We start from the raw sequence: 23,796 nt of genomic DNA, 5'->3' as shown, positions 1-23,796 counted from the left end.
TATTAAAAGACTTCCAACAACTGTGACCACATAAAAAAGTAAAACAGCAAATCTACAACAGGTACAAATTATATACATTTATTTTTTTAATAATTTTAAATAACACTCTTGTATAAATTCTTTCTTATATTCAAATCATACACAAATTTAGAAATGCATCATGAAGCCTAGTCCAGCATATGTATGAGACATGTTTTTAAGATGTGCGTTAGAATTTTAGTGACATAAATATGATTTTAATGTTTCAGAAACACTCCCAATTGCTTGGGCGGAAATTTAACGTATTACAGAGTGCTTGTGCCTAGCATGAAGTCGCTTTCAATTGGTCAGCTCTCAGGCTAGTGCAGGCCTCAGGCCTGGTCTCGCGTTCTAGAGCTGCTGGTACAGTTACTGCAGATGGTTCCCAGTGGCCTTTGAAAAAGCATCATTGGACCTCTGACACTCTGGGGATCCGTAGCCTTTTTGGTTCACGTGGTATCGTTTGATGTCTTCAGGTGAACCAGTGTGCTCTTCCTGCTTCTTCCCTTGGCGTAGTCACTGGCTCAAGGTTGAAGGGAAAACTTACACTAACCTCCCGTCACTCCCCTGCGCACCAAACTCGTTTCAGCTCCCAAACTCCTACCGAGACGATCGTAGCGGACCGCAGGCTCTTCGTCGACGAGGCCAGAGACGCTTCCTTTGCCCTAACGGGTTACCTGGGGTTGCTTTTTAGTTTTCCGAAATTTTTGTGGGAGCTTTCTTTCCTTGTGATATATAAATTGAACTCCTTCCCACATACCTCAAAATATAAGAACCAGGGAATGTTCATAATCAGAGGTGCTATGTTGACCGTATGTCCTACAAAGAAAGACAGGACCAAAGTGAATGATTTAATAATGCGGTCCAAACTAGGGCTGTCAGTAGGAAGGGCTGTCGTTTCAGCTCTGGCTCCAGAGCAGCACAAGAAGGGCTACGTGTCCTCCAGGCACTCAGCTGGCCACAGCGAGCCGCAGGTCACTGAGTGCTGCTTAACGGTCAAAGTCTCCAGGAATCCTGGGGCGAGAGTGCAGACATACAACGCGACGCTTCCACAAATCCTCTCCCCCACAAACCTCTCTCCTCCCATTCCGTGTCAGCTCTGTTCGCTCTTAAAATTCAGGTTCCCTAAAAGTAACACATTAAGTCCACAGGACCTTAGTATACATGAGGTTTAGTTTTATCATCATTTTTCTCTGTAACTAGAGAAATTCTATTAGTAAGACACCTCTGGGAGCTAGAGGACAGCAGTAGGGAGGGGAAAGTAAAGGAGGACAGACACACTTCTCAACACTACCCAGGACACATGACTGTCAGAAATGCACAGGGCTCACTGCAATGAATTAATGAAGATGAAAATGTCATCCCACAGCAGTATCTGTCATTCGTCAATCAGATTCACACTAGTCTCACCGCATTTGAAAATAAACACATCCCTACTTCTGAGACACTCTTTAGTCTTTCTAAAGGACGTATGGGACCCTGGTGCGTGGGGATCACACTTCTAGCGGAATGACTGCTGTGCAAGGCATTTTTCTCAGGCCAATTTCCTAGAGTGATTTTGGTGGTAGATCACTTCATGATGGATTTCTACTTTAGAGCAAAATTACCTCCACCAGCAGAAACACAGAACACTAAAGAATATTATTTAAAATAGATTTTAAGAGCTTAATTTTTTCCACCAGGATAAATTAAGAACATGACCTAGGCTCTGTTCATAAATATGTAAACGTTCTTTGTGATTCGATTTTTGCAACTCCTTTTAACGTCTGTTTCAAGGAATGTCTACATAGCCAGAATCTGGACTGTTCGTTCAGCTTTGGCTCTTAGACCCCAACAAACTCTTTCTTTCTTTATTGTGTTAACTTCTGTGAACAAACGTTCATGTCCCACTATCCTCAATCCCTGGCTTTGAGGGCGTGACACAATTCCTTGGAACAGTCTCTATACGCATATGTGGCAGCTGCTGGGGAAATCGGGTTTTCTTTCCCTGCTTGGAAAGATCAGTTTCCTTTTATGAAGCACTGACTGGTATTTTTATTTTATCACCAACACTGGCTTCAGAGAGTAATCCTCCATGTTCTTTCTGCAAAGTCCTTCGTGGCTATATAGCCCTGGATTGTACCTTGTATTTACAAAAATCAGAAACGTTCACAGATGGGATTCTTCCTCCCAGCCTTCCAATGTCTGCAGCTGGGTCATTTCTGCACAAGCATACAGCTGAAAAAAACATGTGCTTCTGAGTTAGGAGTCCTGATTCCAAGCCTAATAACATACGGTGTAGCCTTGAACACGACATTTAACCTCACCGATAACTGGGAACAACAATTACTTCCTCAAAGGCCTGTGGTGAGGAACGAAGGACACAGGTACAGAAAGCCGCCTTGCAAACTGCAGAGGGCTATAGAAACATTATCTGATTTTAATGTGATCTCTCTTTCATGAGCAATGGCCAGATATCCAGAGCCTCTCCAGTTACTAGAAGTAGATTATCTGCCTGTACATCCTCCAGAGCATCATCTCCAACTGCAGAGGGATGACCAAATTCCAGGTTTTTCTCTGGAGAAGTCAGGTAGGGTGATCAGCTTGGCAGGGGTTCGTAGGTTTAATTTTTGCTTTTTTTTTTTCTAACTACTTGACAGTTTGTTCTTCCTCCTAATAAATATCTGCATTTGACTTCTGGTTGTTTTTCCTGGCTTTCCTTAATCTACAATCTGTCAACATCATAATTAGAGGAGAGCAAAGGCAGAGATGGCCTCAAAGAAAAAACTGCGTGTAAATGCAATGCCTGACTATACCCTCTCAACCACGGAGCCACCTTCCAGCCAGACAGGAAGATACAAGAACTGCAGTATGCAGGACGTGGTCCACACCCCGTGGCATCTGAGTGACCGGCTACATTCAAATGCAGGAGTATTTGGGGGTGGGAGAGAATATAAATAGTTCACAGGTATGATATTTCACAGCGGATCCCAAGTGATATGATGGCTTTTCTTTTGGAGCTAAAACATTTCTTCCTTTGGAAGACTATTGTTACTTAAAAAATTTTTTTAATAAGCATGTGTTTGTTCTACTTTAATCTATGTAAAATATAGAGAAGCTAATGTCTAAACAGGTGAGTAGTTTGGAGAATGCAGCCTTGTGTCCCAGCTTAACAATCATTGTCTTCAAAATCTATTGCTTGAATCTATAGGAAGTCAAAGACGATAGAACTCTACTTTTAGACTGAAAAAGGGAAAAATTAGAAACATCCAACCTGTTATAAATTTCAACAGTGTCAAAAGAGGGACTAAAAGTCACCGATGCTCACCAGAGTCCCAGCTCCAGCAATATTGCCATCTATTTCACAGCATTTTAACCCACGTTTTCTTTTTACAATGCCATTAACTGCTATACAAATAAATTCTAGATGATAAAATAAGACATGATTTTTTTTTTTACAAATAGATACAAATACAATGCTGACCAGATATTCTACATTAACTATATACACCTTATTTCTCTAGAGGCAGGAATAGTCCTTCTTTTTAAACAATTTATCATTTACACTGAGGCCTTAAGGAGAATCATCAGCTTTATGCTTTCCCAGACATTGCCTTCCTCTCTCTACCATTAGAAGCTTATCCTGTGCTTTAATCTTATTATTGAGCAAAAACTCTGGAAAGAAAAATCAAACCCTTCTAAAGATCTTCTTGGGACTTCACTGCCCCTATTATAGAAACAATCAAGATTGTGTATTATGACACAGCCCAAATATCAGCTTTTCCTCAAGGATGTCTTTTAGTCCAGTAAAATGAATATCCTTCCTGGCCTTCCTTTATCAAGAATGGAGATAAAGTCTTCTGGCAGTCCTTTCTCCTCCACATCCATCATCCTGTTTCCACTGATGGTGAACATTCCCCCAGGAATCTGTTTGGAGGTCAAAGCGGACTGGGGCTGCACTGAGAGGCCCAGCCTTCTACCCTCCCACGTGGTTCGGTACAAAAATACACTTTACTTCAAGTCCTCATCGTCGGTGACTGCTTCAGATCTTCATAGGAAAACTAAGAGTAACAGGCTAAGTACATTACACGTTTGTACCTGAAAATTTCCGATGCACTACATGCCTTTGCTTTCTCATCTCAGCGACTCTACCCAGGCTGTGGCGCAGAGAATGATGCTGTCTTAGTAAGCACTGTGGCCTTAAAGTCCAGGAGAACAGCTCTGGCTCCTCCTCAGGCTTTATAGTTATGCATTGGGGTCGTCAGGGTCAGCTGCCCGTTGGGAGCCACTTCATTGCCATCATCTTCCAACAATCCTGACACATCTGCGTTGGGAATGCTGTCGTGGTAGCTGCTGAAACTGATATTGTCTTCTTTCAGCTCGATGGTCCAAAAGGGGGCGTTGAGTTTCCGGTTTTGGTACTCCCGGTACATATACACAGCCCCCACAAACCCCATCAGCAGCACCACCACAATGATGATGACTGTCAAAATGATGATGTTAAATTGGGTCCATGACACGTCCGCTAAGGCCGACGTGCTGTTCTCTGCAGAGCTGACTGCAAAGACAGTCTGCGGGGTGGCAGGGGCAAAGGTGCTATTTCTAACAGGGGTGGGCACTGACGTGGTCAAAGGGGCCCTGGAGACCAGAGTGGTAGAACCTTCAGGTGTTGGAACGATAACTTCTGAAAATAAAAACAGAGGATGAAATGTAAAGGACAAAATATCTGGTTTTAAGAAACAATAAAAGAAATACACATGGGAGTGGAAGTTGATATGGGATGTTGACATGATACTCTGCTTTCAAGTAATGTTAAAGTAAGTTAAAAAATAATTTCTCAAGAAATATAGTGGAAAGAATCAGGGTCTAGAAAACTAGATTATTACACCCATGGCTGTTATCCAAAACGTATATAATATCCATACTACAATCTTTGGGAAAATTCTAATGTTGGAGTTTTCCATCCTCCTGTACTCTTGAATAGATTCACACAAATTCCTGAAAAGGTAGTAAGTATGTCACTAGTGACTTCTAAATCACTTTGTTAAAAGTGAAAGGGATAGCTAATACTCGTTTGAACTAAAATAAGTTCAGCATGTCTGATGGCACTTCATAAAGGTAAAATTCTCTTTAATGGGGGCAAAAACAAAATAGGGAAAATTGCATTTCTAGTTGCTTCTGAAAAACACAATTTAAATGGCCATAGTTGACATCAGCTGAGAGAGAAAACAGCCATTGCCAGCATAGTGATTTTTCCTTTAAATAGATATAGTTATTTTACAACTAAGGTACTATACTGTGTACTTCTAATGCAGCATAGCTCAGTAGAAATACCAAAAGCTTTGGGATCAAGTAGAACTGTGTAGCAATAAATAAGTGAGCCAATCTTCTTAAAACTGAGATTCCTCACCTATGAAATGGGAATAACGGTATCTATTTTACAGAGTCCTTGGGAAGGATTAAATAAAGTATAGAACATCGTTACATTTAATGCCCATAGTGCGTGGCACATACTAGGCACTCGATGAAATGATCCCTGTTATCATCACAATTCATCACCACAGCCGGCACACCAATCCACCCTAAAAAGAGGCGTGTCTTACATTCCCTAATAGCTAATAAGGAAAGTCATCACAGCCTGGTCAGCTAAATACGGACAAGGCGTACGCCTCCAGTGGGAAAGAAAATTGAGTGGCAGGTTCTCTGGACTAGGGATAGGGTTCAATCTGAGTGTTTGAGCCTTGATCACAGCAGAATAAGGATATCAAGAAAATGGTACAAGACTAACTCTTGCCAAAGGGCAACTGTATCAGCCCAGGATTCGGCTTCTGTCAGAATATCAAAGAACAGTTTATAGAAGAGCATGGTCTGATCTCTATGACCTAAGTAAGTCTGAATATCCCCAACTCATCCCGAATTTCTAATCATTAATTTTTATCTGAATCCTTACTGAACTTCCCTGTAAGAAACATTTTGCCACATGAGTAACTTTTTTCTTTCAAAAATGAAGGAATATTTTTACTATTTCCTCCATCAGGTGGGAAAACTTAGGCTCAAAGTTAGGACAGAAGCTGGAATAAATTCTTATTTCTCAGCTAACTTCTAGTCAAGTTGTAGGTTTCTACTTAAAAAGATCTTTGATGATCCCTGGAAGTGATGAGAATACAGGAAGCAAAAGATAAAAGAAACGACAGGACTTTAAATTATTAAAATAAAAACAGATGAAGAGAAGATGTGAGAACACCGCAATGACTTCATCATGGTCCTCAAACTTCTGGAGTTGACTCTGGAGTCTCAGCAGAGCAGCAGGAATAGAAGGGAATCTCTTTGGGCAAATCTCTATCGAAATCTATTTCCCAAAAAAACTTCCCTGGTGGGACTGGAAGGTTTTACGAAGCTAAAAGTAGTTGTCCTGACATTTTCCTTGCTAGGTTAAGATATTAACTGTACACCCTTAGGAGAAGTTTTACCTTTCGTGATGCAGTTTCCCTCGAGGTCTCGATCGTAACCGTCCAGGCAGTTTTCACACCAAAAGCCGGTGGTGTTGTGGAGGCAGCTGATGCACTCCCCGCTCTCGGGCTCACAAACCCTTGGAGTCTTAACTGGGTCCACGTGGCCGTGGCACTGGCACTCCACACAGATGCTGTCAGAATTATAGTAGCCGTGGTTACAGTCATTGCAGTTCTGGCCTGTGTAACCGTCTTTACACTGGACACATTCAGGTTCCGATTCACCCAACTCTAAAGAGCAAGAACACCAACATGGTTTAGTACAATTTCAAGTTGTTTCAAGATGCAAAACTACTACTAACCCCGCCCCCGCCCCCCCCACACATACAAAAAAACATTTTACAGCCTCCGCCTATTATCTCCTCTCAAACTTAAGAAACACATGGAATCCAAAGTAACAATTTACACTTTATTTATTAATTGTCCAGAAAACCTAAAGAGAACAAAAGAAGTACGCTCATCTAAAGAATCTGAGTAATTGAGATGGAGAGGCACTCGTAATTCTTTTATTTCTTCCTCTTTAATCGCGTAAGACAGGATAAAATACAGCTTTAACAACAACACTCTCATCCCTCCTTTGTGTCTCATTTCACAAATGCATTTACTGCAAAGCTTTACTGTTTTCATAACTCCCTTTCACCTACAGCATCTAGAACTTTCTACCTGCTGATCACTGACTCACTGATTTTTCCTCTAAAAATGAGTATTTAGAGAAAGGCCTTACTTATGATACAACTGCCTGTAGATGTCACTGCTGAACAAGGGCAGCGAAGACATTCTTTCGAGCCATCAGGACTCTGATAAAATCCTTCTGTGCATTCTTCACAGTGATCCCCTTCGCTGTTATCCTGGCAATTGAAACAAGCACCTAAAAGAAGCAAATCATTTTAAGAAGTTAAAGATTTACTGCAAAAGCACGGTAACTTTAAATAAATTATATGTACCTACAAACCAAAAAAACCTTAAGCGGAAACCAGAAAAAGTCACCCAACACAGGTCGCAGAGTTCAGTTTCTCTCCCATCTTACTCCTACACTGAACAGGCCTACAGCTCCGGTCCCTACTAGCCTGTAAACGCTTTAGGAAGGGGCTGGGTACATGACTAGAGTTGTAATAAGCCCTTGTTGATTGATTGACTACATACCGAAAGCAGGCCAACAATTTGCAAAGAAAAAAAAAAACAACCTAAAGATCTATTAAAAGAAGAATAGATAAACTGTGTTATTTCCTTGGTTGGGATTCTGTAGCTAAATAAGGAAACTAGGCCTATATGTATGAATACACATAAATCCTACAAATATTGCATGGAAAAAAGCAAACTGCAGAATAATACATAAAAAAGGAGTGCTTAATTATTTTGTACAAATTAATTGATTTTTAAAATTTGGGGGGGAAATTTTGTACAAATTAATTGATTTAAAAAATTATCATATGTGAAATAGATCGTCAATCCAGGTTCTATGCATGAAACAGGGTGCTCAGGGCCGGTGCACTGGGATGACCCTGAGGGATGGGATGGGGAGGGAGGGTCAGGATGGGGAACACATGTACACCCGTGGCGGATTCATGTCAATGTATGGCAAAACCACTACAATACTGTAAAGTAATTAGCCTCCAATTAAAATAAATTTAAACAAATAATAAAATAAAAATGTATAAAATAACCTAAGTCCAAAATTAACCAATAACGTTACCCCCCACAGGAAGAACCTCAGAGCATATGAAGTATAATCACTCCTCCCTTGACCTAAATATATGAAAATAGTATATATTAATTCTATCTTTATTTCTCACAATTCCTTCTTATGCCTTGAGTTTTCTTAGTTGCATTTATCTAAAATATCCATATTACCCTCATTTAAAAGAGTGATTTATGCTTTGTAATTAATTCTATGTTCAGAGATTTTTCCTCTCAACTCAATAAACATTTATTCCTCTGCAAAAAAAACTAAAAAATAAAAATTTTTTTGGCAAATTGCAAGGAACATGGGATCTTCGCTCCCCAACCCGGGGTCAGATCTGCATCTCCCACACTGGGAGCACCGAGTCTGGAGTCTCAACCACTGCACTGCCAGGGAAGGCCCCTGATCGACTGACTGAAGTAAAAATTTAAAAGCCATACTAAACAATACTAAGCAAATGGATACATAATACCCTAGGCAGAGGGATACATTCAAATGCAATAAAAACTAACCATAGACTGAGAGGGTATAGGCAAGTTTTATGCTTTGTTTATCTCTGTAGAGGGAGGGAAGAAAATGAAAGTAGGGAAGAAAACAAAGAGAAGGACTCCAACTCTATTTGGAAATTTTCTATTAAGCAAAATACCAAAATGTTAATAGTTCTCTAGGTGTGGGTACATGAGTATTTGTCATATTATGCTCCACATGGCTTTATATTTTAAAATTTAAAATAAAAATGAAAACAATAATGAAATGAAAAGGAAGGAGCCAAGCAAAGTTGTGTGTGTCTTAATAATACCCTTTGGTCCCCTATTAGGAAGGACATTCGATGGGCACTGAAGGAGCATAATGTCTACAAACGGAACAAAACTGTATAATTTACATTCAAAGAGACACTCAGAACTACTATCGCAGAAATGAGTGAAGTCTATGTAGAAATCTAGGAAGACAATAAAAAGTTTACATGCTAAGCTAACTACAGTTCAATGCTAAAACCATCATAAATAATTTTATTTGATTCCTCTTCCTTACTAGTGAAATATTTACAAAAAAGAAGAGACAGAATGAGATTGTGTAATAAAATGATCTGACAACTGGAATAAGATTTGAAAAACTAAAAGAATGATTAATATACATACAATTATTAACATACATGTCAACTCTCAACTCTTAAGCAATTACAGCAAAGTTCTTTGAAACTTCATGAACTTATCTAGAAAGACATTTAAAAATTTTTTATATGAACACTTAACCCTTAAATCACATTTGCATGTAAATATCACTTTTAATCATATAACTTTTAAGGTCTGATACTGCGAATGATATATTTCATATATACAACAAGTAGTATATCCTCATATAGTGACGAACACTTCAGGTACTGATTTCTTCCCAGATCCTATTATATCCTGATCCCTCTTTAGCTATGTATCTTCGTGACGATAAAAATAGCTGAAAAATACATACTAGGAAACTGTACATTCTTGTTGTAAAAATAAAATAATGTTAAAAGTCAAAGTGTTCTGCAGGCTGGAAAATACAAAACTTGCTTTATGTATAAAATCTGTCTACCTGCTCTCCCCATATTAAAAATGTTCAATGGAAATAATTACATATATATAATATTTTGCTCCTATAATGTTATGGACCTACATGCTTATTATTTTGGGACTTTCTACTATTCTAGAAAAGACCACAAACATCTGTCTCTCTGCTTATCACAATACAGTTCCACTCTCCTAAACCATTTATTTTAGAGCATTTTACATTTTCTCCAGAAAAATTTTTAATTTTGATTTGTTTTATGCCATAAGCTGCAATGAGAAGTCAATAAGAAAAAAATAACTCTACGTGGTGAGTATGTTATCTTAAAAGTAAGGATAAAAACAAGTATAACAACAGAATTCACAGGTTTTTGAAAACTCATCACTCTATGTTATTTAAAAATCACACACACCTGGAACACAGCTAGAGAATAAGCAAGATTAATACGGACAGACCAGACATGAATACACCAGAATGCTCACTACAGGAGTGGGGACAACTGTCAGGTAAGTGTTTTCCCCTTTAACTTTCAAAGTGTTTCTACTATGCACTTATCACTATTATTTTTACTGTCTTAAATTCTTCTGATTATAAAATTAATACATTGTAAAGTATATCACATGCATACTGTAAAACATTTCAAGAACTGAGTTCAATTCAGTCACTCAGTTGTGTCCGACTCTTTGCAACCCCATGGACTACAGGACGCCAGGCCTCCCTGTCCATCAGCAACTCCCAGAGCTTGCTCAAACTCAAGTACATCAAGTCGGTGATGCTATCCAACCATCTCATCCTCTGTCGCCCCCTTTTCCTCCTGACTTCAATCTTTCCCCAAATCAGGGTCTTTTCCAGTGAGTCAGTTCTTCACATCAGGTGTCCAAAGTATTGGAGTTTCAGCTTCCCCATCAGTCCTTCCAGTGAATATTCAGGATTGATTTCCTTTAGGATGGACTGGTTGGATCTCCTTGCAGTCCAAGGGACTCTCAAGAGTCTTCTCCAACACCACAGTTCAAAAGCATCCATTCTTCGGCGCTCAGCTTTCTTTATGGTCCAACTCTCACATCCATACACGACCACTGGGAAAACCATAGCCTTGACTAGACGGACCTTTGTTGGCAAAGTAATGTCTCTGCTTTTTAGTACGCTATCTAGGTTGGTCATAGCTTTTCTTCCAAGGAGCAAGCATCTTTTAATTTCATGGCTGCAATCACCATCTGCAGTGATTCTGGAGCCCAAGAAAATAAAGTGTCTCACTGTTTCCACTGTTTCCCCCTCTATTTGCCATGAAGCAATGGGACCAGATGCCGTGATCTAGGTTTTTTGAATGCTGAGTTTTAGGCCAGCTTTTTCACTCTCCTCTTTCACTTTCATCAAAGCTCTTTAGTTCCTCTTCACTTTCTGTCATAAGGGTGGTGTCATCTGCATATCTGAGGTTACTGGTATTTCTCCTGGCAATTTTGATTCCAGCTTGTGCTTCATCCAGCCTGGCATTTTCATGATGTGCTCTGCATATGTTAAATAAGCAGCCTTGATGTACAGCCTTTCCCAATTTGGAACCAGTCTGTTGTTCCATGTCCGGTTCTAACTGTTGCTTCTTGACCTGCATACAGATTTCTCAGGAGACAGGTAAGGTGGTCTGGTATTCCCATCTCTTGAAGATGTTTGTTGTGATCCACACAGTCAAAGACTTTAGCATGCAACTTAAAAAGCATTTCATGTACAAAATTAAAGACTGATTTTTTATAATAAAAATAAAAATAACTTTAAAATCCATTTACAGTAGGAACTAATAATATGAATCTGCTTTTCTACCAGCTTACAAATCCTCTTTGGGAGGCAACATAGCATAAGAAAAATGATGTGTGTTTATCATTATCATGTATTTAATGTCAGATATGAGTTCTATTCTCAGCTGAACCTCTTCAACAAATAGCTTCCCTGAGTGAAACTGAAAGTTGCTCTGTCGTGTCCAACTCTGTGACACAATGGACTATACAGTCCATGGAATTCTCCAGGCCAGAATCCTAGAGTGGGTAGCTGTTTCCTTCTCCAGGGGATCTTCCAAACCCAGGGATCGAACCCAGGTCTTCTGCATTGCAGGCGGAATCTTTACCAGCTGAGCCACCAGGGAAGCTCAAGAATATTGGAGTGGGTAGCCTTCTCCAGGGGGTCTTCTCGACCCAGGTATTGAACCAGGGTCTCCTGCAGTGCAGGTGGATTCTTTACCAGCTGAGCTACCAGGGAAGCTTCTCTGAGTGACCTTCAGCAAATAGCTTCTCTGAGTTTCACTTTTTTAATCTGTAAAATGGAATCATAACTCCCTGCCCAATGATTTAATATATGTAAATATTTCGGAGGGTGAAAAACTGCTCCATAGGATATAGTGTTTTCTCTTTAAGCTTCAAATTCCTCATCTATAAATTAGGAAAGTTGAACCGGATGAGATCTAAATTCCTTTTAAAACCGGAAACTTGAGAATCTTTCGATCATGATAAATGATATGCTATGAGAATTAGCTGAAGTGTAACTTTGTTCGTTATGCTTTGCCTGGAACCTCCAAAATATAACAATACTGTCTTAAAATTCACATTTTCTTTGCTGAAAGATGGCCAAAGGAGCAAAAAAAAAAAAAGGAACTAGTGTTTCCTGAAGATGATCTCATGCTCCTTGGCTAAGCATCAAAAAAGTCTGGTGGGGGTGACCAAGAAAATAACTGGTCAAAGGAAAGAATGTAGGATTCCTTTCCAACCAAACTCAGTGACAAAGCTTTGGAAACATAAATCACCACCTGTAAAAAGCCTTTTCTTTCTTTATTTCACTATCTCTAGTTCACATATAACCTGTCAGAAATGCAGCAAGTTACTTCGTTTTTTTTTTAATGCCTAATCTTCTCTACTGAACAGAAGGCAAACTTTATCCTGTTAAACAGAAAGAAGGACAGCCTAAGGAAACAAGGCAGCGGGTAACAGAATCACCATAAGGTCCGAAAGAAAGCCAGAGGCCAAGAAAACCTAGTTATGGAAGGCAGTTTGAATTTTATTCGAAGAGGGATGGGAAGCCTTTGGTGGGTTTGAGCATGGGAATGACATGATCCGGTTTTACATTTTTAAAAGATCATTCTGGTTGTTATGTGGAGACTGGACTGTGGTAGAGAGGGGCTCAGAGGATCGGGACAAGAAAAGGGGCAGAATGATCAGATGAGAGACGGTGAAAACAGTTTCGAGAGGTGACAGTTGGTTAGACAAGGAGGATGGCAATGAAGGTCACGCTGAATGGCAGGCTGAGCAGAACTCGCTGACGGACTGGATATTTACAACGCATGCACACGTGCTGAGTCGCTTAGTCATGTTCACTGCTTCGCGATCCCATGGACTGAAGCTCTCCAGGCGCCTCTGTCCATTCTCCAGGCAAGAATACTGAAGTGGGTTGCCATGCCCTCCTCTGGGGGATCTTCCTGACTCAAGAGATTGAACCCACATCTCTTATGTCTCCAGCATTGGTAAATAGGGTTTTTATCACTAGTGCCACCTGGGAAGCCCCAGATATTTACAAAAAGGAAGAGCAAATATGACTCGTGTGGTGCCAGTCACCAAATGAAGAACACGAGGGGCAAAGTAGGCTTAGCGTATAGAGTAAAATCAAGAGCTGTTTTGGATGCATCAGGCTACAGTGCCACACGGAGCGCTCAAGTGAAGATGTCAAGGGCACTGTTAGAGCTCTGAGTGTAGCAACCAAGGGAGAAATGTAAATCTGGTTATCAGAACATTTGCAGATGGCACTTAAATTCAAAGGACTGAATGAGATCATGCAGGGAAAGTATAAATGCAGAAGACAAATGTGTCAAGACAAACCTCAGACACTCCAGGGCTTATAGCTGAAAAGAAGATCTAGCAGAAGTGATCATGAAAAAAAGGGGGGAAATGGGTGATATCCTAAAGTGAAGAAGGTCACTGAGTGATGAAGGAGTGGGCAAGCCCGTCAAGCTGCTGAGGTCAAAGTATTCACCATGTGACACTATGAATACACGAAGGCACCTTAAATCCTCACAGAGAAGTATACGCTATGTGAACATGGTGAAGTGAAAGTCGCTCAGTCGTGTCCGACTCTTTGCAACCCCATGCAGTCCATGGAATTCTCCAGGCCAGAATACTGGAGTGGGTAGCCTTTCCCTTCTCCAGGGGATCTTCCCAACCCAGGCATCGAACCCAGGTCTCCCATATTGCAGGAGGATTCTCTACCAGCTGAGCCACAAGGGAAGCCCATGTGAACATAAAATTTTAGCTCAAAAAATAACAGTCCACCTACCTCCATTTTAAGGGAAATATGTGTTGAAGAAAGAAAATCTATAAAAATACAGGAGAACAGAAAGAAGAAAAAAAAATCACCGAAGAAATCTGTCATTAAGATTTTGAATACTTTTCCTTGAATCTCTCTTTTATATGGAGAAGTTTTGGGCTTTGCTTCTTAGACAGGCTAAATACAGGCACATGTAATTGTCCTGCTTCGTTCTCTCTCTCATGTTGGTGTCCAACTCTCTGGGACCCTAGGGACTGTGGCCCACCAGGCTCCTCTGTCCATGGGATTCTCCAGGCAAGAATACTGAGTGTGTTGCCATTTCCTTCTCCAGGGGATCTTTCCGACCCAGGGACTGAACCCAAGACTCCTGAATTACAAGCAGATTCTTCACCACTGAGCCACCTGGGAAGCCTATTTATTGTTGCTTGTAATGAGCCAGGCTCTGGATAAACATATCGCACTGAATCTTCATAACATAGCATTAGGCAGTTACTGCTATAATACCAAATTCCTAAGTGAAAAGACTAAGTAATTAGTCCAAGGTAAGTCAAGATTTCATTTTCTGTGCTCTTATAGTGTACTGCCTAGATAACTTGATTTGCTTCATTTTCTGTTGTTAGAAGTAAAGTTGTCTAATTTCTTAGAATTATAACTGCCACTGTGGTGAGCATCTTTGAACATAAAGCTTTTTAGGAATTTTGAATTATTTCCTAAAAATTGATTTTGGGAAAAAGAACTACTTAATCAGGGAAGTATTTTTAAGACTTCTGATACATATTGCTTTCTAAAATATTTTTCTCAATATATTTTATCACAAAAAGGTTACTTTAAAAATCTAATTCAATCTAACATACAAGGTGTAGGTGAGATGAGGGGTGAGGGGGGAGTAAGGCCTGTGACAACGCAGTAAGTGGCCACCAGAGGGCAATCTTGTGCACCAGGACGCTGCTGGTGGGAAAGTCTTCAAAATTTGAGACAAAAGCAAAGACTGATTTTGTATTAAGCTGACAGTGTCATATGGAGTATCTATACTCTCTCATGTTAGATTCCACTTTTATCATACTTCCAAACAGATAAATCATTTATTTCTTATTACTAGCCTTTAGAAATCATAACCACGAAAAGCATTTCTTTTGCCTTAAATTATCTCCTGACCAAAAACAGGTTGGGATTTACGTGACATTTAAGAGAGCTACCCCACTGCCACGAGGAAGATCAGAAATGAGAACCCACAGTGTAGACTGCTTCCTGGTGCCACAAATGAATCAGGCAGCGACTTAAACCTACTCAACATGATGAGGCGCTTCTGTCATCCAGGACTGAAACTCATTTTCCTCTGTAAGTTCTCCCATTCATTTGGTCATTCATCCAACAAAAAGTTAGTAAATACTTACTGTGGACTAATTTCCAAGATAAATGTGAAAAATGGTGAACAAAACTGGTATGAAACTTACAGTGTAGTGAACAAACCATATATGACTCAACCACAAATAAAAGGTATTATTACAAACTGTGATATGTGCTATGAAAAAACCCATGTATATGAGAGTGTATAACTGGGGAAACTGTCATTTAGCTTGGTGCATAGACTGCTTTCTAGTGAAAGTAACATTTAGCTGAAGGCCTGAAGGAAGGACATGGTTTAATAAGGCAAAGGGGCCAGGAGTTGGGGTACAAGTATATTAGAAAGACCATTCCAGGCAGAGGAAAAATTATGTGCGAGAGACTTGGGACAGGGGAACATACCTGTGGCGGATTCATTTTGATATTTGGCAAAACTAATACAATTATGTAAAGTTTAAAAATAAAAAAAAAAGAAATAGAAGCCAGTGTGACTGGATCACGAACAGTAAAGAAAAAGAACAGCACAAGACAGAACTGGCAAGTAGGCAGGGACTGGATCGTGTAATTGAAAAAAATAACACAGTTTCTTCTAAATCAATTTGTTTCTCCTTAGACTAGAGGATTAGAATGAAGAATAAGATTTCAACACAGTCAAGGCTATGGTTTTTCCAGTGGTCATGTATGGATGTGAGAGTTGGACTATAAAGAAAGCTGAGCGCCAAGAATTGATGCTTTTGAACTGTGGTGTTGGAGAAGACTCTTGAGAGTCCCTTGGACTGCAAGGAGATCCAACCAGTCCATTCTAAAGGAGATCAGTCCTGGGTGTTCATTGGAGGGACTGATGTTGAAGTTGAAACTCCAATACTTTGGCCACCTGATGCAGAGAGCTGACTCATTTGAAAAGACCCTGATGCTGGGAAAGATTGAGGGCAGGAGGAGAAGGGGACAACAGAGGATGAGATGGTTGGACAGCATCACCGACTCAATGGACATGGGTTTGGGTGGACTACAGGAGTTGTTTAGGGACAGGGAGGCCTGGCGTGCTGCGGTTCATGGGGTCGCAAAGAGTCGGACACGGCTGAGCGACTGAACTGAACTGAACTGAAGACTAGAGGATTAGAATGAAGAATAAGATTTCAACACAGATTTTCTTCCAGAGTACTTTCTGTTCAAATATTCTGCTACCTTAATCTCATAAAAACACTTGTTACTTATCAGACTAGTATGTTCTGATTTTTGTTGGGGGGCGGGGGCGGGGGGAGATTTCAAGGAAGTATCTCTAATCCTTACATTTAGGAAAGAATAAGATTAGGAACATTTAGGAAAGATTTCTTAGAAAGGTTTAGGAAATAAGATTTAGGAAAGAATAAGAACTGAAGACCAGAGAAGTTAATTGTCTCTAGTTTTTAACAGTTTAACTAAGTTTGCCTAGATATGCTTTTCTTTGTTCCTGTACTGCCTAGGGTTTGCTGAGTTGTTTGAATCTGTGAGTTGGTCTCTTTCATTAATTTGGAAAACTCTTGGCCATTATCTTTTTAGATATTTGCTTCTGTCCCAGTATCTCTCTCCTTTCTTTCTGAGCCTTCAAGTACACTTATGTGAGACCTTCTGGTTGTATCCCACATGTCTTTTCTGCTCTGCTCTTTCCTTTGCATTTTTTCTCTCTATGCTGCAGTTTGGATATTTCAAACTGAACTGTATTTGAATCTACTAACCTTGTCTTCACTGTATACAATAGTATATAACTTTGTCTTCACAGTATATACTGTAGACTGCTATTAAGTCCATGCAATGAGGTATTAATTTCAGATGTTGTATTTTTCAATTCTAGATTGTTCTTTTGATTATTTTTTTGACTCCAAATCTCTTGAGATTTTGCCTCTTTTCACCTATTTTGTCTGTTTTCTCCTCTATTTTCTTAAAATATTAACTTTAGCTATTTTAAATTCACTTTAGGATAACTCTAATACCTGGGTCATCTGTGGATCTGCTTCCCTTGCTTTTCTCTTTATTACTGGCCACCTTTTCCTACCTCAGAACTGCCCTCTGTTTTAGTTGCCAGACGCAGTGTACAAAAGAACCACAGATTACTCCTCTTCCCTCTGTTCAGTTCAGTTCAGTTCAGTCGCTCAGTCATGTCCGACTCTTTGCGACCCCATGAATTGCAGCACGCCAGGCCTCCCTGTCCATCACAAACTCCCGGAGCTCACCCAGACTCAAGTCCATCGAGTCAGTGATGCCATCCAGCCATCTCATCCTCTGGCGTCCCCTTCTCCTCCTGCCCTCAATCCCTCCCAGCATCAGAGTCTTTTCCAGTGAGTCAGCTCTTCGCATGAGGTGGCCAAAGTACTGGAGTTTCAGCTTCAGCATCATTCCCTCCAAAGAAATCCCAGGGCTGATCTCCTTCAGAATGGACTGGTTGGATCTCCTTGCAGTCCAAGGGACTCGCAAGAGTCTTCTCCAACACCACAGTTCAAAAGCATCAATTCTTCGGCTCTCAGCCTTCTTCACAGTCCAACTCTCACATCCATACATGACCACAGGAAAAACCATAGCCTTGACTAGACGAACCTTTGTTGGCAAAGTAATGTCTCTGCTTTTCAATACGCTATCTAGGTTGGCAATAACTTTCCTTCCAAGGAGTAAGCGTCTTTTAATTTCATGGCTGCAATCACTATCTGCAGTGATTTTGGAGCCCCCAAAAATAAAGTCTGACACTGTTTCCACTGTTTCCCCATCTATTTACCTCTGTTAGGCAGATGTAGTGAGAGGGTCACCCCAATTCAGTCAGAAGTTGAGATAGGTTGAGGATAAACGGCAATTTTAGTATGAGGCAGTTCACCTATGGCTCATCACTACTTCTTGGTCACAGCCTTCTAAGGCTTTTGATTGAGAACCCAGCAGGTGTCTCCTCAGCCATGAAAGACTGCAATAGATCTAGAATGTGAATAATGGATGTGAGCCTAAATCCCACAGAATCTACCTTTTGAATCTGGCAATGTCTTCAGACAGATGGCCATATGTTGTTGCAGGCCCTTTCTTTCTAAAAAGATTTTGTCTCCTAAGCACCATAAGACTGAGAAATTTCTTTCTACCTTTTGGGCCAGCCTTCCATCTCCTGCACAGTCATTTAACATCCTGTGGGAAAACTGGCCTTGTGTTTAGGGCTCCTCTAGTTTCCAATTCGGAGAAGGCGATGGCACCCCACCCCAGTACTCTTGCCTGGAAAATCCCATGGACGGAGGAGCCTGTTGGGCTGCAGTCCATGGGGTGGTGAAGAGTCGGACACAACTGAGCGACTTCACTTTCAATTTTCACTTTCATGCATTGGAGAAGGAAATGGCAACCCACTCCAGTGTTCTTGCCTGGAGAATCCCAGGGACAGGGGAGCCTGGTGGGCTGCCGTCTATGGGGTCACACAGAGTCAGACACGACTGAAGCGACTTAGCGGCAGCAGCAACAGTTTCCAATTCATAATGGAAGCCCCAAATAACTGCCAAAAGTTCTTCTTGTATCTTTCCTCAAGAAGAATCCTTTTACTTGGACCAAGCCCACTCCTTAGTCTGTGCCCAGAATCGGCAAATGTCCCTTAGAAGGAAAGTGGCTGGTGAGCATCAACTTACTTAGGAAGAGTTCTACCCTTTCTGGAATTTTAGTTCATATAGTTTTCATTGCTTCCATGGATTGCCAACCAATATGATTTTTGAAATTTATATGAAGAAGTTTGGCTTGCTATGACCTATTACATCCTACGTAGAAGAGAAAGATCCTTACAAACTCTTTGGGAAGAATTAACTCAGAGAAGAAGGACTTCAAAATGAAAAGAACAATGGACTAATTACATAAAAAGGTAAGGAAAGTGTGTACCTGTGAGGGCATCACAACTGGCAGACCGATTATTGCACTGGCAGGGCAAGCAGCCATTCTCATTAAAGTCGTAATATCCATCTTGGCATCTATCACATGAAGAACCGGTGACACCCACTTTGCACTGACATTTCCCAGAGCTGCAGATAAAAGCAAAGACAATGAACAAAATAAATCAGTTTGAAGGTTTTGTTGCCTAACATCTCATCATAGATGATCTTAATGCAGAAATAGTGTCAGCTAGATTCTAGTTGCTATACATACTGAGTGATTTTTATTTTGAATTATAAGTTGAGCAACTTCATGACTATTAATTCAATTAGCATGCTAATAACACTAATCATTTCTGACAATTTAATCCTCTGTACTTGGATAGTTTAGAATAAATGATAAAGGAACCATGGAGAGTTCAAGTGCCTGGTCCTCCAACATCTTTGTTTACGCACAGCACTGGGTACAGCGCTGGCACTGCTGCTGCACCTCGTCCCCAGATCATCCACAGCTGCCCGGCACCCAAACTGCCCGATCTGAAGAGGAGAAGAAAACCACCCAGGTCTCACTCAGTCTAGCTTTTGGTTGAAAAATATAAAAACAAGGACTCTAATGAATGTGCTAGAAACTCAATATGATTTTCTACTTTAGGCCAGTGCTGTATTAACACAATTCTGGCAATTAACCGGAATTCCCAACTAAGTGAATATGACTGTAATGAGGACCTCTATTCATTTCTGTATTAAACCCAAATAAAAATGCTTGATTGTCAACTCCAAAAAAAGGACTAAAAATCTAAAGTAAGAAAACTATTTTATTTAGTGTTCTGTTTCTTCTTATTAACCTGTTTTCTTTTCTTAGATGTGCATTACATCAGTGATATCACCTCTTTCCAATCAGCGAAACTAAAACTTTTGTTTCACTTTTCAACTCTTCTCTCTCGACTCCATGCTCTTCCAGTCACTCATGCAAATTCAATATACCACCAGTTTTGGTCAGATTTTCTTCCAAATTATCTCTTGTTATTTATTCTATAGTCATCTCTCTTACAATATCTTTCCTCTTCTTCAACTCTTAAAAATTCTCCTATGTTCAGGTTCATCTTTTCCCATGACTTCTCCCTGAGTGGTCAGCAGAGATCTTTTGGCCTCCTGACAGAACATTCTCTATACTGTACACTTTATTCCTAATTATGGATTTTGCTACATTCTTTCATATATGTAACTCTAGTTAGACTGTAAAAGGCCTAAAGCAAAGGCCATATCATGCAGCCTTTTTTCAAGTTATCTTCAAGATGTAGAGTCGAACATATCTGGGCAATGAACACTTTCAAGCCAAGCATGAGCAGAGGAATAGTGTGCTATAACAGTCTTCATCATACTTGTTACTTGGTAGGTTTGCAGAGTTCAGGGACACTATCCTAGCCATCTTGCTGTCTTCAGAGTCTAGTATAGTACCTTGCTTATTGCAGACCATTAATATATGCTTGATAAATAAATGCTCAATACACAAACTGAGTTTTAGAGTTAAGCACTGGGAGGGAAAAAGAAAAATGAAAGGCTGCACTAATGACCAGGACTCTCAAAACAGCTAAAGTACTTTTCCCTTTTTTCCAACAGTGTGACTCTTCTATACACGCTCATTCTGGACATCAAATTTTTATAATTCAATCAGTAGAGTTCCGGCACCAGTCATATTGGACGGGAGCCAATATAATGTAGAACTGCATCTCAATATAATTATTTTAGAGACTCAGCTCCTAATAATGAGCCCCTAGTACTCTTGCCTGGAAAATCCCATGGACGGAGGAGCCTGGTGGGCTGCAGTCCATGGGGTCGCTAAGAGCAGACACGACTGAGCGACTTCACTTTCACTTTTCACTTTCATGCATTGGAGAAGGAAATGGCAACCCACTCCAGTGTTCTTGCCTGGAGAATCCCAGGGATGGGGGAGCCTGGCGGGCTGCCGTCTATGGGGTCGCACAGAGTCGGACACGACTGAAGCGACTTAGCAGCAGCAGCAGCATGGGGATGTTCATTCTACTTCAGGAGCCTAAGCTAAAATTGTTAATACTTACACAGCTCTTACACGTATCAGTTAAAGTAATCCCCTACTGCTTCCCATACTCCTATTTCTGTAATAAAAATAGAAGTTCTAAATTTGAGCATTATTGGAACTTTGGGTCAAAATTTGCAGAATGGGACTAAAGTAACTTTCAGCTGTGTGGATTCTACTTGTAGTATACAAACCTAAGATTTTCTTTTTTTTTTTAATTCAGATGTGCCTCTCTGTTTATCAGCATGCCCTGGGCTAAATAATGAGGCTTTTGTCTTCTATCCTAAAAAAAACTATTTTGAGCAGTTATAGTTGAAATTCACTTCTCTCTCCCACTTAACTCATGGTTCTTTGCAATATCCCAGGGTGTGCCAAAAAGGAGCAGAAAAATAGTTCTACATGGTATATTTTTAGGGCTTTACTCAAAGCCAGTCAAGAAAGGAAAGAAACCCATGCTTATGTAAATAATAAATACTTAACATATCTTAAAGCCTTATATCCTGAGAAGTTACCTATCAAACTCTGTATTTCTACCTTAAAGCTGCTTAATATATTGGGTTATGCAATTTCTTGACTAACAAATTTACAGAAAATGTAAAACGGAAACATCTGAAAGAAGTGGTGATGATGATAAAAACAGTAAGCAATCATTTATTTGGGGCCTATGTCAATAAATACATATTCTTTCTAATCTTCAAAGGAACTCTACAAGGTGGCAGTCATAACCCTCATTTTACTACTGAGGGAATTCAAAGGGTTAAAGTTACTGTCCACACCTAATAAAGGCAGGTTTATTTATACGAAGGCAGACTTTCCCACTATGCTACCTACCCTCCCTCAGTTTAACTCTAAATTTGTATAATAAATTTGCCTGCCAAATAATCTGATATCCACTTGGGTATCAAGCTTTATTCTGTAGATTCCAAGCACCACAATTCACCATTTATTTAGGTTCTTGACCTCAGTGAGCTGTTTCTGCCTTGCCCAGAATAAACCCAGTCTCTCTTCTCATTGCCAGTAAGTTTCAGATCTCCCTTAAATCTGAGAGTTTTTTCTGCTTGAAGACACTGCAGCCTAGCAAAGTCCCAAGGTTCTCAGAGACACAACCCAGATTTTGATGTATTTGTTGTTATTTAGTCACTCAGTTGTATCCGACTCTTTGTGACCCCATGGACTATAGCATATCATTCCCGCTCTTCACTATCTCCCGAAATCTGCTCCAACTTATGCCCATTGCATCAGTGACACCACCAACCACCCCATCCTCTGTCGCCCCCTCTCCTCTTTCCCTCAGTCTATCCCAGCATCAGGGTCTTTCCCAAGGAGTCAGCTCTTTGCATCAGGTGGCCAAAGTATTGGAGCTTCAGCTTCAGCATCAGTCCTTCAATGAATATTCAGGGTTGACTTCCTTTAGGGTTAACTTGAATCTCCCTGCTGTCCAAGGGACTCTCAAGAGCCTTCTCCAGCACCACAGTTGAAAAGCATCAATTTTTTGGTGCTCAGCCTTCTTTATGGTCCAACTTTCACATCCACACATGACTACTGGAAAAACCATAGCTTTGACTACACAGACTTTGTCAGAAAAGTAATGTCTCTGCTTTGCAATACACTATCTAGGTTTGTCATAGCTTTTCTTCCAAGGAGCAAGCATCTTTTAATATGGCTGCAGCCTGCGTCCACAGTGATTTTAGTTAATCTTAATTGAAGTCTGCATCGATCAGACTAGAGAAGATGATTTTTAAAACTGTAATAGAAATTTACATTTCCAAGCATGTCTCTCAAGTAACTCTGCAAAAGAGAAAACAACTGGGAAAAAAAAAAACCCTACCTACATACATATACACAGTCTTACATAAAAATACCCTGAGGTACTTAAAGATCTAGCAAAGTAAACCTGTATTCATCAAATATGAAGTTCAGGATTATCTTATGACTCAACAAGAAGGAACCAGTCAACTGCTAAGTCTCACTATACTATCAGAAAATTATGAAGGATATAATGTACCTTTTGGAGACTGGCTAATAATACTTCATTAGCCAGTTTCTAAGCCTTTAAAAATGTTAATCAAAATATGTTTGCTCCCCATTTCTCTATAGATATTAGATTATTTGGTAAAGAGAAGGATAAACAGCTACTTAATGACAGTGTCTGATCAATTCACCATCTATAAGAAAAAGGTATTACCTTGGAATACCCAATCCCCTAATAATATCTCATAAGCATAATATAGCCAATGCTCCCAAAGTAGTCGCTATTCCTATAAGTGAACTTTCCCTTCATAATTCTGCTCTAGGCACTCAGAAGACTGATTTAAGCAGGCATCTTTCTCCCTGGAGAATATGCTCCTCAGTTCTTGATTTTTTCTTTTTAAAGTGACTTGATGAATCTTGATAAGGCAATTGACTAGTCTAGATACCATGCATCACTTTTCTCGGGTAGATTTTAAAACAAGAGAGGAGGTGCTTTTTTCTCTCTCTCTTTTTAAAAAAATACAGGCTGAAGTAGGGAGA

The 23,796-nt window shown here is 40.1% G+C and overlaps 1 protein-coding gene across 1 annotated transcript in view; it reads right to left on the bottom strand.

Annotated features, from left to right (window-relative positions):
- Positions 1 to 62: 62 nt before the first annotated feature.
- Positions 63 to 23,796, bottom strand: part of MEGF9 (multiple EGF like domains 9) — an 80,537-nt gene continuing 56,803 nt past the window's right edge. Inside the window, 4 exon segments of the mRNA XM_005889501.3 lie at positions 63 to 4,681; positions 6,468 to 6,737; positions 7,231 to 7,374; positions 19,240 to 19,379. Coding sequence (XP_005889563.2) covers positions 4,230 to 4,681; positions 6,468 to 6,737; positions 7,231 to 7,374; positions 19,240 to 19,379 — 1,006 coding nt within the window. The 3' untranslated portion in view covers positions 63 to 4,229.

This window comes from Bos mutus, chromosome 8 (genome assembly GCF_027580195.1).
Source record: "Bos mutus isolate GX-2022 chromosome 8, NWIPB_WYAK_1.1, whole genome shotgun sequence".
Taxonomy (NCBI): Eukaryota; Metazoa; Chordata; class Mammalia; order Artiodactyla; family Bovidae; genus Bos; species Bos mutus.
Note: the sequence above shows the minus strand (reverse complement) of the source record. Positions and strands in the feature narration are given on the sequence as shown.